This window comes from Pongo abelii, chromosome 7 (genome assembly GCF_028885655.2).
Source record: "Pongo abelii isolate AG06213 chromosome 7, NHGRI_mPonAbe1-v2.0_pri, whole genome shotgun sequence".
Lineage (NCBI taxonomy): Eukaryota > Metazoa > Chordata > Mammalia > Primates > Hominidae > Pongo > Pongo abelii.
Window position 1 is genome coordinate 157216545 of NC_071992.2, and position 12756 is coordinate 157229300.

General features: G+C 41.1%; 1 protein-coding gene across 33 annotated transcripts in view; it reads right to left on the reverse strand.

Moving 5' to 3' along the window:
- Positions 1–12756, reverse strand: part of PTK2 (protein tyrosine kinase 2) — a 341630-nt gene that overhangs the window by 140070 nt on the left and 188804 nt on the right. For 28 of the 33 annotated variants that reach the window (XM_054518897.2, XM_063726842.1, XM_054518900.2 and 25 more), the window contains one exon: positions 1914–2021. The exons of the other annotated variants lie outside the window; for them this stretch is intronic. In XM_054518897.2, coding sequence (XP_054374872.1) covers positions 1914–2021 — 108 coding nt within the window. The remainder of the gene's footprint in view (positions 1–1913; positions 2022–12756) is intronic. 33 annotated transcript variants of the gene reach the window in all.

Genomic DNA, 12756 nt, shown 5'->3' on the forward strand with positions numbered 1-12756 from the left:
TAATAATAATTATTATAATCATATAATAATAATTATTATTATCATATAATATTATAATCATATAATAATTATAATCATATAATAATTATAATCATATAATAATAATTATTATAATCACATAATAATTTCTACCCAGAGAATATCATGGACAACACAATGTGGAAATTAACTCAGTTTACAGTATATATAGTCAATGCACCACATAACAACATTTTGGTCAATGATGGTCCACATATACAATGCTGGTTCCATAAGATTTATATAATGGAGCTAAGAATTCCTATTGCCGGGTATGCCGTAGCCATCCTGAAGTTGTAATGCTCATGTTTGTGGTGAAGCTGGTGTAAAAAAAATCTACTGTGCTGCCAGTCTTATAAAAGTACAGCACATACAATTATGTACAGCACATAATACTGGATAATTATGTTACTGGTTTATGTATTTACTATTTTTTTTTAAATTAGAGTGTACTTCTACTTATTAAAAAAAAAAAAAAGTTAATTGTAAAACAGCCTCGGGCAGGGCTTCTAGAAAGTATTCCAGAAAGTGGCACTGTTCTCATAGATGACAGCTTCATGTGTGTTACGGCCCCTGAAGACCTCCCAGTGGGACAAGATGTGGATATGGATACTCCTGACCCTGTGTAGGCCTAGGCTAGTGTGTATGTTTGTGTATTCCTTTTTAACAAAAAAGTTTAAAAAGTAAAAAATACAGAAAATCATTTTAGAACTAGAAAAAAGCTTACAGAATAAGTATGTAAAAAAAGAAAATACTTTTGTATAGCTGTACAATATATTTAAAACTAGTTGTTATTACGAGAGTCAAAAAAGCTGAAAAAAATCAGTTTATCAAATATAAAAGTTACAGTAAGCTAATGTTTACTACTGAAAAAGGTTTTAAAAATAAATTTAAGTATATGGTGTGTACAGTGTTTATAGCCTACAGCAGTGCACAGTAATGTCATAGATCTTCACATTCACCCTTCACTCACTGACTCACCCACAGCAGCTTCCAATCCTGCAAGCTCCACTCATGGTAAGGGTTCTATACAGGTGTAACATTTTTTATCTTCTATACTGTATTTTTACTGTGACTTTTCTGTGTTTACATATATTTAGAGATACAAATACCATTGTGTTACAACTGCTTAAAGTATTCAGTATAGTAGCATGCTATACAGGTTTGTAGCTTAGGGGCAACAGGCTATATTGTATAGCCTAGGTGTACAGTAGGCTACAACCATCTTAGGTTTGTGTAAGAACAGTCTGTGATGTTTGCACAACAAAGAAATCAGGGAATTAGGCATTTCTCTGAACGTATCTGTTGTTACGCAAAACATGACTGTACATATAATTCCAAGAAGTTAATTTCCTTGGTACTTGATGACAATCTTTTTTTTTTTTTTGACACTGTCTTGCTCTGTCACCCAGGCTGGAGTGCAGTTGTGTCATCTCAGCTCACTGCAACCTCTGCCTCCTGGGTTCAAGAGATTCTTGTGCCTCAGCCTCGCAAGTAGCTGGGATTACAGGTGTGCACCACCATGCCTGGCTTATCTTTGTATTTTTAATAGAGACAGGGTTTCACCATGTGAACCCTGGCCTCAAGTGATACGCCTGCCTTGGCCTCCCAAAGTGCTGGGATTACAGGTGTGGGCCACCGCGCCTGGCCTGATGATAATCTTTAATCATCATTATCTCTACAATAACGTTCTTGGATGATTTTTAAATCTGTCTCCTGTCCTATTCTTGGGGACATTTAATCATTATTGTTTGTAATGTAACCCTTTCTATATATAAGAAAGTTGTGATTCTGATGATCCATAAAAACTTCATTCTTTTCATAAAAAAGTCAACAGTTCTAAAACATCCCTATTTAACCACTTTCCCTTAATGATGAATGTAACAGTTCCTTACCTCGGGTGCACCTGCTATTTTTAGTTGTAGCATTCCTTTTCTGTCCTTGTCTTCACTGTTTGAATACTGAATGGTTTGCACTTGAGTGAAGTCAGCAAGATGTGTGGGCTATAAAAAGGAAAGGTAAAATCTTTAGACTATGGATAAAAAACTCATTTCACAGAGTCTGTAAATGTTCTGTGAAATCCTCGTTGTCCTGAAGACATCCTCCCTAAGACTGGAGGTCTGGGGAAAAAACCAGATTCTCCATACTGCCCCAGGGGAGCAGCCATGAGACTGTCTCCTGCACTTCAAGGTCAGGTCCGGGTCTGCTCTCTGTGATGTGCTGAGGAGACCCATACATGAGTTGGATGAGTGAGAGTACAGTTACCACCGAGAGAGAACAGAAGATAAAGGAGGGAGGGAAGTTGAAGCAACCTTTGGCCTGACTCGTTTGCCAGCCTGGGAGTAATCTTACAGAATTCTTAGTCAAAGAGAACATTCTACTCCCATTCCCAAAGAAAGAGGGATCTGGGATTACTCCCTACGCACCCTGGGCTAGAGTAAGTTCTGAAACTAACTGGAGTTCTGTAGCTAGTGAGACAGTAGGTATCCAAAGGGCCCTTCCCAATACAGAATAACCTCTTAAGACATGCCAGGAGAGTCTATGGTCATTTTCCTAAGTAGCATAAACTTTGGCTTCTTCTTCTTCTTTTTTTTCTTTTCCTTCTATTACTGCTGCACAAATTAATAAACACTCTCCTTCTTAAAAAGAAAAGAAAAATAGAGTTGGGAGCAATGGCTCACATCCATAATCCCAGCACTTTGAGGGGCTGAGGTGGGATGATCCCTTGAGGCCAGGAGTTTAAACAGCCTGGGCAACACAGTGAGACCCTTTCTCTACCAAAAAATAAAAATAAATAAATAAATAAATAACCAGGCATGGTGGTCTGTGCCTGTAGACCCAGCTACTCAGGAGGCTGAGTCTGCGCCACTGCACTCTAGCTTGGGCAACTCAGTGAGACCCTTCCTCAAAAAAATACATATAAAAGATACATGTATCTTCCATCCTTCTAGCATCTCATGAGGATGATCATTTTGCATGTGAAGATTCCCATACATTTCTCCAAAACAATTTGCTTGGTTAAGGCCACTCTGTCAGCTAATGCCCCTTCCCATTCCATGGAGAACAGATGATGCCACCAGAACTGAGTTGGAATTGTTCAGGAAGAGATTCACACTGGGCTGCCCTTCCCAGCAAAGCATCTTCCTGTGCTGTTTGTAGGGACGTGTGTTTTGCGGGACTCCTGCCTTTCCCCAGGAGGCCACAGGCAGCCCTCTATTCTCTGGTCCTAGGCTTCTCATCGCATGTCCCACAGCCCCTCTGCATATTCTTCCCACTTATCCTCTGGGACATCCTGCCCTTTTGGGGTTTCTTCCACCTCACTGGTCTCTCTTTCCCAGTTCTCTACTCAATCTATAAATGTGAAAGGGCTGCAGGGCTCTGTGCTGGGTGGGCCCTGTTATTCCCCCTAGTTGTGCCATGGCAAAACGAATACCATACAGTCCTGGGGCGTTAAGTACCATCTCCAGCCCTGACATCTCCCTGGAACTCAGACTCATGCATCCAACTCCCTATATCATATTACCACATGGATGTTTGCAAGAGATTACTAACAACATAGTTAAAAGGGTACTCTCTCAAAACATGTTCTTCCTCCAGGCTTCCTGACTTCAATAAAAAGCATCATATTTGGCCAGGCGCGGTGGCTCACGCCTGTAATCCCAGCACTTTGGTAGGCTGAGGCGGGTGGATCACGAGGTCAGGAAATTGAGACCATCCTGGCCAACATGGTGAAACCCCGTCACTACTAAAAATACAAAAATTAGCTGGGCATGGTGGCATGTGCCTGTAATCGCAGCTACTCAGGAGGCTGAGGCAGGAGAACCACTTGAACCAGGGAGTCAGAGGTTGCAGTGAGCTGAGATCATGCCATTACACTCTGGACAGAGCAAAACTCTGTCTCAAAAAAAAAAAGAAAAAAAAAGGATCATATTCAACAAGATTCCTGAGCCAAAAAAAAAAAGGCATTCTCATTGATTCTTCTCCCTTTCCCCATTATCCAACCTCTCCACAAGTCCTGGCAACTTCAGCTCCAAACATCCAGAATTCATGTGTTTACTTCCCATCTTCACAGTTGTCACTATAGTCCAGGACACCATATGATATTCTGCTTAGAGTCCTGCCATTTTTCCTAACTAGTTTCCCTTCGTCCATGCTACAATATAATGTCCCTACCTGAAAGCCAGATCATATCACTCCTCTGCTTAAAAAGGTACAATACAAAGCATCATAACTTGCATGATTTACATAGCATGATTTCTATGAGCAAACTGTCTACATGATTTGACCCCTGCCTGCCTCTCTGACCTAATTTACTGTCATGATCTTGTCTTGATGACATGGGCTCTAGTTTCGTTGGGGTAGAACCATTTCAGGCGGTGGGTTGTTTTTATAACCAAGGCTGCTAGATGTCACATGAAGCATGGGTAATTCCTGCACAATAAAAAATTGTCCTGCATCCTCGATGGCTTTCAAATGTACTGGTGTGTATTTATGTCAGTGAAAAATCTGACTCTAGAAACAAAGTCTGTTTAAAACCACAAAGTATGCTCTGCATTGAATTTTCCAGGAATGCGACTTATGCGTAATGCAAGGGAATCCTATACTATGCTGTTTTTGAAGTTTCATTATGAGTTCCTCACCGTTTTGGAGAATGACACCACCAAGGGCAAGACTCGCTATAGTTATTTTGGTCAGTGACAAAATGCACCTGTATCAGTTTGCATCTGTAGCTACTGCATGCACATATGTAACAGAGGATGTCGGAGGCTCCTTCCAACAGACTGAGAGCTGAACATCATTATGTTGGTGGTGACACATGAAATGATGAATACTATCTCAATTAGTCCTTGTTATTGCTATCTCATAATTAAAAAAAAATTCTAAGGCACAGTAAGACATCTAGGTTACGGAAATTATATTTTTTAAAATTGTTTTTCTGCCTCACTCTGGCATTATTCCCCAAGGTCAGTCACATAACTTTTCCCTATCACTTTCCTATACCACTTGTATGGAGTGACTTCTGATTGTTCTCCCTCAAATTAAAAGTCATTATTAAGTAGGTGCATCTGACTATAGTGCCTTCCAATGTATTGTGCTGTACTTTAAGATATTGATAGAGATTTTAAAAAATTATTTGAGTAGGGGAATAACATGCTCTATAATTTTAATTTCAGGATAGCAAAAGATAATTTAAAACATCTGTTATAAAGAGAACAGGGTTAAGAGGGGCTGGCACTGCCCACCTACTCTAAATCAAACACTCAGATACTCTCTCACGCCACCCTACTATAGCCCTTTAGCACAATCACATTATTTATATTGCTTATTTTCTTTCTTATATTCTACTCTATAACTAGAAGGAAAGCCCCATGAGGATGGGAGTATCATGTCCACCTTGTCCACCACCAGATTACAAGGAAGCAGGGCCATGCCTGGCATGTAAGTGAATGAAGTATGAGAAGTTATTAGGTGCTAGACTGTGTTCCAAGTATCAGATACACAGCAGCAAACAAGGATAACATGAATCCAGACATTAAACAAACATTACACAAGTAAACCATTACAACTGTGATAAGGACTATAACAAAGCAATACACGGTGCTGTATAAAAATATCTAATTTATTGGAAAGGAGAGGAGGGAGGAAATAAAGCCTCAGAAAAAGTTTCACTGCGAAAAGGAGAACAAGACTTGAGCAACACAAACTTAAGACTAGGTATATTACATTCAGATACAGTACTGTACCACCAGAATCTAGCCTACCACCTAGCACAAGGCAGCTGCACACAATATATAAGCAAGCTGACTAAGGTAACACTCAATATAGGCATGTAAGTGGTCATTACAAGGGCAAAAAGAGAGGGAAAGAGCACTTGAGGAGGAGAATCTGAGATGTGCTGTTCAATTGGTGGCAGGAAGCCACACACAGCTATGGAGCACCCAGTGGTATGTGGCTCCTCTAGGCTGAGATATGCTGGTAGGGTACAATGCATGCCAGATTTCAAAAACTTGGAATGATAAAAATAAGATAAAGTCTCAAGAATTCTTACACTGATTATATCTTGAAATGATGATACATTGGATATACTGGATCAAATAAAATATATTAAAATTAATTTCACCGATCTTTTTACCTTTTTAAATGTGGTTACTAGAAAATTTTAAATTACCTATGAGGCTTGCATCGTATTGCTGCTGGACAGCACTGGAGAAGTCAAGTAAAGCAGACGAGGACTCAGAATTACCTAGTGGGCTTATCTACAGGAGGATCACTATTATCCTTGGCAAGGCACTGGGGGTGGACGGTGGTAGTGTAATGGTAGTAGGCAGGAAAGGCCTGGTTTGAAGCAGGTTGAAGAGGGAGTGGGAAGAATTAAAGACAATGCAGTTAGATAATCTGTCAAGAAGTTTTGCAATAAACGACAGGAAAACGACGTACGAGGGAGAGAGAGGGACACAGGGCTAAAAGAGGGGATTTTAGGATGTGAGAAACTATACATTTTTCTATGCTGACAGGAACGATCCAGTATATTAGAAATGTCTGCTGCTACAGGAAAGAGTGGGCAGAACTGAAGAATTACCATGAACAGGTAAGATGGGATAGAAGCCATTACGTAGCAGAGGGTTGGTCTCATTCAGGAACATGAAGTTCACCCATGGGAGGCAGAACAAATGAGGAGGAGGAGGAGTGTGGCAGGCAGAAATGTGAGAAGTGCAGTGCAGGGAATCTTCTGGGGGCTCTATCCTGATTGCTCCAATCTTGCTTTCTTCTACTTTATATAACTAATACCTCTTATTTCATAGGCACAGAAGTCCTTATAAACTCAAATGGAAAACATATATTTATTTTCAAGGAACATTTATAAAAATCATACGCTTGGCCATAAAGAAGATATTAAAACTGTGAAACAGTTAACATTTAAAAATCATATTACCTGCTCAAAAGCCAATATGAAATTTTTGGCTCATAATATGCTCATAGAAATAAAAATGAGATAAAACCCCAGGGCTACTTGAAACTTAAGTAATATTCTTCTAAATAATGCTATAATGCAAAAGAGAAATAAAAATAAAATTTTTGTCCTTGTTTTTTTTTTTTTGAGATGGAGTCTCACTCTGTCATCCAGACTGGAGTGCAGTGGTGTGATCTCAGCTCACTGCAATCTCCACCTCCCGGGTTCAAGCGATTCTCCTGCCTCAGTGTCCTGAAGTAGCTGGGACTATAGGCGCCACCACACCTGGCTAATTTTTGTATATTTAGTAGAGACGGGGTTTCGCCATGTTGGCCAGGCTAGTCTCAAACTTCTGACCTCAGGTGATCCGCCTGCCTCAGCCTCCCAAAGTGCTGGGATTACAGGCGTGAGCCACGGTGCCTGGCCAAAGATAAGATTTCAAATGAGTATACAGAAATACAATGAAAAGAAGAATACCACATACCTAGAAAGGTAAGACATATTAAAAGTTATGCAAGAAGAAAATGGCCTCCAAAGTAAACAAGAATACATTTTAAAGATGCACTTAAAAGGGAAGAACACAATAAAAAAGACAAAAATAATGAAGATACTACAAAAACAGAATGAAGAAAAATACTGCAATCAATGAAAATGAATAGTACTGCTGCAATACATCACTAAACTTGCCCTTCAAAAAACAATTAGAATAGATAGACCTTTACAAGTCTGAAAAAGAGCCAAATCAAAAGAGGTTAGGCATGAAACAGGAATATAGAGGCAAAGTTACTGGAAAGATTTTAACAGATCTATGAGAGGCAACTCTATGGCAGCAAGATGAAATGTAGAGAAATGGATAATATGCTAAATTACCAAAGCTGACATAAGTGGAAAATCTGGATAGATTGATTACTATTAGGCCAGGCACAGTGGTTCACGCCTGTAATCTCAGCACTTTGGGAGGCTGGGGTGGGCAGATTACTTGAACCCAGGAGTTTGAGACCAGCTTGGGCAACATGGCAAAACCCCCTCTACAAAAAAATACAAAAATTAGCTGAATGTAATGGTGTGTACCTGTAGTCCCAGCTACTTGCGAGACTGAGGCAGGAGAACTGCTTGAGCCCAGATGGCAGAGGTTGCAGTAAGCCATGATCGTGCCACTGAATTCCAGCCTGGGTGACAGGGTGAGACCCTGTCTCAAAAAAGATCTATTACTATTGAAGTGATTAAAAAGATAAACACCTACTGTTTAAAAAGGCATCATGTTGTTACGTAGATCAGTTCTACCTAGTCTTTAAAAAACATGCAATTCCGATTTGAATTAAAATATTTCAGGCCATTAAAAATCACCAGAGAGAGGGAAGGCACCGAGAATGGATGAAGGAAAGACACAGAAGCTGGGCTGAAGGGGGAAGAAGCTGGGAACCCTGCAAGAGGCTACCGCACACCAAGACTCATTCCTGGCCCACAATTACCCTGGGGGAATGGGTGAGTGGAACTGGCAAGGGGCAACCTGCTCTCACTACAGGCCTCTTAAATCCCAGCAGGGGGCCCCTCAACTACTATGGACACTTGAGGTGGCAAGGAGAGCTGCTTAGAGAAGTGGTAGGGATTGCAGCCAGCTGAGGTGGAGCCCAGAGGGTTTGGTGCAGGAGTGTCTGTAGTGAAACATGGCCAGGGAAGCCCTGACTTGCTCCCATAAGAGACTTTGGCCCTAGGGGAACTGTTGGACCTGAACTCTGCAGGGTGGGCTTACCTATCAGAAGGAGGTTAGTGCGACCTGAGCACCCCTTGGGCTTCTGGCTTCTCCTGGGGTCCCAGCCTGAACGTGCCTGCTTGCAGGGTAGCCTTGGGTGCCCTGGGGCCCACATCATAGCTCCTGCAGTGGCTGACCGCTTCTGACCAGCAGAGAGCTCCCACAGGGCAGCCCCCATTGCCACACACCAGCCCACCTGCTCCTTCCTCACACTGCAGGTTCCTCTAGCCCACAGCAATCCCCAACAGAGTTTTGCTGGCACCTGTGTACGAAGGCAGGTATTGCCTTCCGTGCCTCACCAGTGCACGTGTGCATGCAACCCCAAAACTCACCCATGCCTGACAGCCACCTCAGTTGGAGCCTTGGCAGGCACAGAGCCAATCAGCCCTGTCCCCACTGCCAGCACCCCATGCTTATATCAACACTACCCCAAGAGTGAAAGCAGGCACAGAGAACAGCAGATTCTCCCCTACCCAGAGCAAACACCTATGCTTACAGAGCACAGAGTGCACACACAGACCTGGGCCTGCCAGCAACCCAACCCTGTGCTACCACCACCACCAGCACCAATGCTGCACAGTTGCCAACAGGCACCTCCCACCCAAACCATGCTGCTACGGCCACTGCAGTGAATGCTCAAATGGAGACAGGCACCCCAGTACCCACTAGCAACCTGCTGGGCTGATGAGCGTGCACCCCAGTGTGCTGCTACTGCTGCTGGCACATGGAAACAAGGACGGATCCTATGCCACCACACTGTGAAACGCTTCGGCTGACACCACCCATTGGAGTGTAGTGACTAGTGGTCTGGGAGCACCCCTACCCCCAACACCCTACAAGTGCAGTGGATTCCTAACCTCCAGGAGCCAGAGAACAAAGTTGGAGCCCAATACCAGTCTCCCAGAATTAGAGTACACAGTCCCAGAGTTGGGGGCTGGGCACTGGCCCCCTAAAATATTCCAGAAATGAAGCCAGTCAGTTGAGTCCACCTTACCACAATCAAACCCTCAAGGTCATCAAATAGGATAAACAAACAAACAAGCAAAATACAAAGGTCAGCAACTTCAAAGGTTGAAGAAACGTCGGCCCAAAAGATGGAAAGAAACACTGCAAGAAATCTTAACAACTCAAAAAGCCAGAGTGCCTTCTTTCCTCTAAATGACCACACCACCTCTCCAGCAAGGGTTCTGAACTGGGCTGAGATGGCTGAAATGACAGAAATAGAATTCAGAATATGGATAGGAATGAAGATCATTGAGATGTAGGAGTACATTGAAACCCAATCCAAGGAAGCTAAGAATCACAATAAAACAATACAGGAGCTGAGAGAAAAAATAGCCAGAATAGAAAAGAACATAATCAACCTGATGGTGCTGAAAAGCACACTACAAAGATTTCATAATGCAACCATAAGTATTAACAGCATAATAGACCAAGTTGAGGAAAGAATTTCAGAGCTTGAAAGCTGTCTTTCTGAAATAGGAGTCAGAAAAGAATAGAGAAAAAAGTATGAAAAGGAATGAAGAAAGCCTCTGTGAAATACGGGATTACGTAAAGAGACCAAATCTATGTCTCACTGGTGTCCCTGAAAGAGCTGGGGACAGGGTAAGCAACTTGGAAAACATATATCAGGATATGATCCATGAAAACTTCCCCAACCTAGCTAGAGGGGTCAACATTCAAATTCAGGAAAGGCAGAGAAAGATACTCCATGAGAAGATCATTCCCAAGACACATCATCATGAAATTCTTCAAGGTGGAAATGAAAGAAAAAATGTTAAAGGAAACTAGAAGGGCCAGGTCACCTGCAAAGGAAGGCCCATCAGATAAACAGCAGACCTCTCAGTAGAAACTCTACAAGCCAGAAGAGATTGGGGGCCAACATTCAACATTCTGGAAGAAATTCCAACCTGAAATTTTATAATTCCAGCCAAACTAAGCTTCATAAAGAAAGGAGATATAAAATCCTTTTCAGACAAGCAAATGCTGAAGAAATTTGTTGCCATGAGACCTGCCTTACAAGAGCTCCTGAAAGGAGCACTAAATATGGAAAGGAAAGACCGTTACCAACCATTACAAAAACACAGACCAGTGACACTATAAAGCAACCACACAAACAAGTTTGCCTAATAACAAGCTAACACCATGATGGCAGGATCAAATCCACACATATCAATACTAACCTTGAATGTTAATGGGCTAAATGCCCCCATTAAAAGACACAGAGCTGGATAAAGAACCAAGATTCATTGGTATGCTGTCTTCAAAATACCTATCTCACATGCAATGACACACATAGGCTCAAAATAAAGGAATGGAGAAAAGTCTATCATTCAAATGGAAAACAGAAAAAAACAGGCGTTACAATCTTAATTTCAGACAAAACAGACTTTAAAACAACACAGTTAAAAAAGACAAAGAAGAGCATTACATAATGGTAAAGGGTTCAATTCAACGAGAAGACCTAACTATCCTAAATATATAAAAAACCAAACAGCAGCACTCATATTAATAAGCCAAATTCTTAGAGACCTTCAAAGAGACTTAGACTCCTACGCAATAATAGTGGGAGACTTTAACACCACACTGACAATATTACGTAGATCACTGAGACAGGAAATTAACAAACATATTCATGATTTGTTTTCAACATTGGATCAAATGGACCTGATAGACATCTACAGAACTCTCCACCCCAAAGCAACAAAATACACGTTCATCTCATCACCATATGGCATATAACACAAAACACCGTTTAGCAAATGCAAAAGAACTGAAATCATAATAACCATTCTGTCAGAGCACAGCACGGCCAAATTAGAAATCATGACTAAGAAATTTGCCCAAAACCACACAATTATATGGAAATTGAATAAACTGCTCCCAAATGACTTTTGGGTAAATAACGAAATCAAGGCAGAAATCAAGAAGTGCTTTGAAATGAATGAGAACCAAGGCACAATGTACCAGAATCTCTGGGACACAGGTAAGGCAGTGTAAAGAGGTAAATTTGTAGTACTCAGCAAATGCAAAAGAACTGAAATCATAATAAACATTCTCTCAGAGCACAGCACGGCCAAGTTAGAAATCATGACTAAGAAATTTGCTCAAAACCACATAATTACATGGAAATCGAATAAACTGCTCCCAAATGACTTTTGTGTAAATAATGAAATTAAGGCAGAAATCAAGAAGTGCTTTGAAATGAATGAGAACCAAGACACAATGTACCAGAATCTCTGGGACACAGGCAAGGCAGTGTTAACAGGTAAATTTGTAGCACTAAATGCCCACATCAAAAAGTTAGATCTCAGTTTAACAACTTAAGTTCACAAAAAAGAACCAGAGAACCAAGAGCAAACCAACCCCAAAACTAGAAGAAGAAAAGAACTAACCAAAACCAGGATGAATGAAGGACAGTGAGATGGGAAAAACCATTCCTGCCTATTGCTAAACCAAAACGAGTCCAAGAGTTGTTTTTTTTTTTAAATTAATAAAATAGACCACTACCTAGATTAATAAAGAAGAGAGAAGACCTAAGTAAACACAACTAGAAATGAAAAGGGGGATGTTACCACCAACCCCACAGAAATACAAATAACTATCAGAGAATATTAGGAAGACCTCTATGCACATAAACCAGAAAATCTAGAAGCTATGGATAAATTCCTGGACATATAAACCGTCCCAAGACTGAGCCAGGAAGAAAGTGAAGCTGTGAAGAGACCAATAATGAGCTCTGAAATTGAATCCGTAAGAAACAGCCTACCAACCCAATAAAGCCCAGCATCACATGGATTCACAGCCGAATTCTACCAGACGTATACAGATGAGCTGGTACCATTCTTACTAAAACTATTCCAATAAACTGAAAAGGAGGGACTCCTCTCTAACTCATTCTATGAGGCCAGAATTATTCTGATACCAAAACCTGGCAGAGACACAACAAAAATAGAAAATGTCAGGCCAATATTATTGATGAACATAGATGCAAAAATCTTCAACAAAATATTAGCAAACCAAACCCAGCAGT